General features: G+C 53.3%; 1 protein-coding gene across 1 annotated transcript; it reads left to right on the top strand.

Moving 5' to 3' along the window:
* The first annotated feature begins 184 nt into the window (after positions 1 to 184).
* Positions 185 to 3992, top strand: LOC103897682 (cytochrome c oxidase assembly protein COX15 homolog). The gene is made up of 8 exons (XM_009277793.2): positions 185 to 231; positions 387 to 509; positions 746 to 932; positions 1228 to 1395; positions 1982 to 2063; positions 2392 to 2546; positions 3456 to 3569; positions 3835 to 3992. Exons 1-8 carry the CDS (start codon positions 185 to 187, stop codon positions 3964 to 3966), a joined length of 1008 nt encoding a protein of 335 aa, XP_009276068.2. The 3' UTR covers positions 3967 to 3992.
* Positions 3993 to 3998: the final 6 nt, after the last annotated feature.

Raw genomic sequence — 3998 nt, forward strand, 5'->3', positions numbered from 1 at the left:
GCGCCCCCCCCCCCCCGCGGTGCCCCCCTTCGGCTGTCCCTGCGGCCCGCAGCTGCCGCCCGCGCTTGGGACCCGCCCCGAGTGCGCCTGTGAGAGCCCCTCTCGCGTCTTCCCTCCCCGGTTGCACGGGGACATCGTGGGGCAGGGCTGGGAGCACCAGAGAGACGCTGCCCGCAGTGCGTGGATGCCAACTGGGAGCGGCTCTCTCTGGCACATTCCTGGCAATTTTAGGTCTGTTGATCACCCAGAGTCTCTGATCTCCATCCTATTCCTAACTGTGAGTTTAAGGGTTGTCTAGGGCAGCCAAGAGCTCTCGTTTCGGCTCAGTAGAGCTACATACTGTCAGGGCGTGGATTGTGCCCGCTGGCGTCTCTGTCTGCTCCCAGGCTGACAGAATCGGGCCTTTCTATGGTTGACTGGCACCTGGTGAAAGAGATGAAACCCCCGAGAACGCAGCAGGAGTGGGAAGCCGAGTTCCAGAAGTACCAGCAGTTCCCGGAGTTTAAAATGTGAGTGTGCGAAAGCGGAAGGAGGGTGGGCTGGGAGCATCCCTCCTGCGACTGAGCAACACAAGGAAGGGAAATGTTTTCCAACATCACCAGGAAGGCGCACGAAGCGTGTCTGGTGGCGGCTCCTTCACTGTCACTTCCTTTCTCTGAGGAAGGTGATCCCATGACAAGGGATCATGGGAACTAGGACTGCCACCATCACGTTGAGCCGTTCTTTGTTTTACTGCCTTTAACAGCCTGAATCACGACATGACGCTGACAGAGTTCAAGTTCATTTGGTACATGGAGTATTCGCACCGTATGTGGGGCCGCGTTGTGGGTTTGGCCTACGTTCTGCCTGCCGCCTACTTCTGGCGAAAGGGCTGGCTCAGCCGCCCCATGAAGGGCTGTGTTCTTGCGCTCTGCGGGCTGGTGTGCTTCCAGGTGAGCGAGCTCTGCAGCCGCAGGGATTAGCGGCAGCATCTCCTGCGAATACCTTCTGATCGAGTGTAGCTGAGAGGGTGGGGTTTGTGAAAGCTTGGGGGGGTGTCAGCGCCGGTGGCTGACTGAAGGCGGAGGAAACAAGTTGCTTTGCCCCTGATGTTTATCTGGTCTTAATCGCGGCTGCCCTGTCTGTGCTGAGACAGACATGGAGGGTTATTCGCTGACCCCTCTTTCTGATGAAGGGCAGTATAGCAGCGTAGGGGAGCTGGCTCTGACCCCTCTCTTTTTTTGCCAGGGACTGCTGGGATGGTACATGGTGAAGAGCGGGCTGGAAGAGAAGGCAGACTCTTACGACATTCCTCGGGTCAGTCAGTACCGCCTCGCAGCACATCTCGGCTCCGCGCTGGTTCTGTACTCTGCCAGCCTGTGGACGGGGCTGTCTTTGCTGCTTCCACGACACCAGGTAACGGAGTAGTGTGTCAGCACAGGGTCGTGTCAATTCAGAGGGTTGGGGCTGTGCTGTGGAGGGTGAGCAAAGGGTGTGAAGGGTGATGCTGCTTCTGTTTTAGTCTCTCTTCCTGACTCTGGTCTAACACTGCGTTGCAAAATACCCTTTCTGTAAACTTCTCGGTTATGGGATGCTTCCTTTGACTCGTGCTGTTCCGCTCAAAAGTGATTAGCCTCAGAGTTCGTGCAAGCTGAGGCAGGGGTGTGCCTGGCCGGGCTAAATGATTTGTGATTTGTGCCAGTAACTGTCTGGTGGCCACTTCAGTTTCTGCACAGGGTTGGACTTGATTAATTGCGGTTTTGGAGAACCACTGAAGTGTGACTGTGCTGCGTGGTGATCTCTAGATTCCTCCTGTAAAACACAGGCCAACCCCTTGGCCCGTATATGCAGTGAAGGCATTTCCTACCTGCTGCAAACAGCACTGGAAATGCTTTGCCTTGGTTATTTTCATTTTTTTTTTTTTCTATTTTACAGTTACCTGCTGCAAACATGGAAATGCTTTGCCTTGGTTATTTTCATTTTTTTTTTTTCTATTTTACAGTTACCTGAGACCCATCAGCTCCTTCGCCTGAGACAGTTTGCTCATGGCACTACAGCTCTCATTTTTCTTACTGCTCTTTCAGGTAAGAGTGTTTCTTACTGCTGCCCCATCTGGGGCTCGTTCCCCTCTGCCTTGTTTTTCTTCTGATCTGGCGGGGACTGTGAGCAACCCAGTCATGTTTTCTGGGAAAACTTTATTGCTGTCAGGGAGCTGACAGTCGAGAACCTCCCTTACTGGTCTTTCCTGAGCAGGTGGAGATGCGCCTTCCAGCCTGCCTGTTGCTGTGTGATCTCTGTGTATGTTTCTGAAAGAAATGCAGGATCAAGCTGAGCTCTTGAGTCAGAGCTGTGCAACCTGGAGTGCCGCCTTTGCCTACTCTGGTAGTCTCATTTTCTGCTCTGGAATTGCAGGTGCCTTTGTGGCAGGGCTGGATGCTGGCCTTGTGTACAATTCCTTCCCCAAAATGGGGGAGCGCTGGATCCCGGATGATCTCCTTGCCTTCTCCCCCGTGCTGAGAAATATCTTTGAGAATCCCACAACTGTACAGTTTGATCACAGGATCTTGGTAAGTGCCGTCTTCCTGCAATGTCTGTGCTGCTTCTCGGTTGCCTCCTGCAGCCAAGCTGTCCTCTTTGGCCTGTCGTTCTGTCAGCTTGAGTGATATCCAGGGTGTCCGAAGGTCCTGAGAGCGTGTTACCAATTTGCTTCTGCAGAAAGAGGAAGTTTAGCCCTCTTATTTACTTTCAGCGTGGTCTCCTTCCTTAAGGATGTCTTCCTCCTGCGCAAGTTAGAGACTTTGTTTCTTTGTGTCTCCTTTTCCATAACATGAGCTACAGACCAGGGTAGCCCTCGCTGCTGAAATGTCTGGGAAAGTTGTGTGAAATAAAACTTGGAAGTCCCGGTACTGAATGCTTCCTCGGCGTTTCTGAACTTGCTTCACACCAGTAGCACCCTGTGAAAATAGCTAGTCAGAGCAATCCAGATATTAAATACCGCTGCCGGCACTGCTGTGGACTAAGCCATCACCAAGACTAAAAAGAAAGATTAAGTGACTTAGAAGAGGAGTCACCTGGGGTGACCTGCACAGCAAGGTTATGCTGGTGAAGTACAGCTGAGTGGTGAAAATGAGATCAGTTTTCCAGATGATGGCTTCCACCTTTAGTTGTCAAGGTGACAAATGGGGAGAGGGCAGAAATAATCCCTAATGACTTGAAGAAATGAGGAAAAGCTATTGGAAAGTAAAGCATTAATTTGGAGAAAAATGGAACCCTCTCTAACTGTAATTCAAGTTTCAGGGTTGTTAACCCAGTGGGCATTGGAGCTCCGGGATTTGGTCATGGCCATTAACACGTTTCTACAGTTAAATATTGCTCACAGAATTTCTTCTACTGCTTGGAAGGCACAGCCAAAGGCCACCGCACCCATTTCCTTTGAACTTTTCTTGAAGGGTGGTTGTTTCTCTTCCCTTCTGTAGGGAATCGCCTCAGCCACAGCTGTCACAGCACTGTACCTCTTCTCGCGGAAGATCCCACTCCCTCGCAGGACCAGGATGGCAGTGACTTCCTTATTGACTGTGGCTTGCATGCAGGTACTGTATGCCCCCCCCCAGTCCTCTGTAGCACGTTCACAAGACAGAGCTGTCCCCAGCTTGGGTCCGTGCTGGCCCCGAGAGCCTGGAGCCGAGAGGTGGAGCTGCCTAGACCCAGGGCCTCGCCATACTGCACGCACAGTCTGAACTTGAGGGTGGGAATTCTGGCTGTGGCCGTGGGCCTTTCTGCATTATACTCTGTGCTGGGGATGTGTTACCAATGCTGCATCCACAGCTGCTCTTACCCCTTCTCCCTTCTTGGCAGGTGGGCCTGGGCATCAGCACCCTGCTGCTCTATGTCCCCACGCCTCTGGCCGCCACGCACCAGTCAGGCTCCCTGGCGCTGCTCAGCATGGCACTCTGGCTCATGTGCGAGCTCCGGCGGGTCCCCAAGTAACCTGCCGGAGGGAGAGCCCTCCCGGGGGAGCT

The sequence above is a fragment of the Aptenodytes forsteri genome, unplaced genomic scaffold (genome assembly GCF_000699145.1).
Source record: "Aptenodytes forsteri isolate BGI_AS27 unplaced genomic scaffold, ASM69914v1 Scaffold15, whole genome shotgun sequence".
Classification (NCBI taxonomy): Eukaryota; Metazoa; Chordata; class Aves; order Sphenisciformes; family Spheniscidae; genus Aptenodytes; species Aptenodytes forsteri.

Coding starts and splice junctions, on each gene's coding strand:
- LOC103897682 (XM_009277793.2), top strand. CDS start 185: ATGCCAACTGGGAGCGGCTCTCTCTGGCACATTCCTGGCAATTTTAG. Junction 933..1,227: donor GCGGGCTGGTGTGCTTCCAG/GTGAGCGAGCTC, acceptor TTTTTTTGCCAG/GGACTGCTGGGATGGTACAT. Junction 3,570..3,834: donor TGACTGTGGCTTGCATGCAG/GTACTGTATGCC, acceptor CCTTCTTGGCAG/GTGGGCCTGGGCATCAGCAC.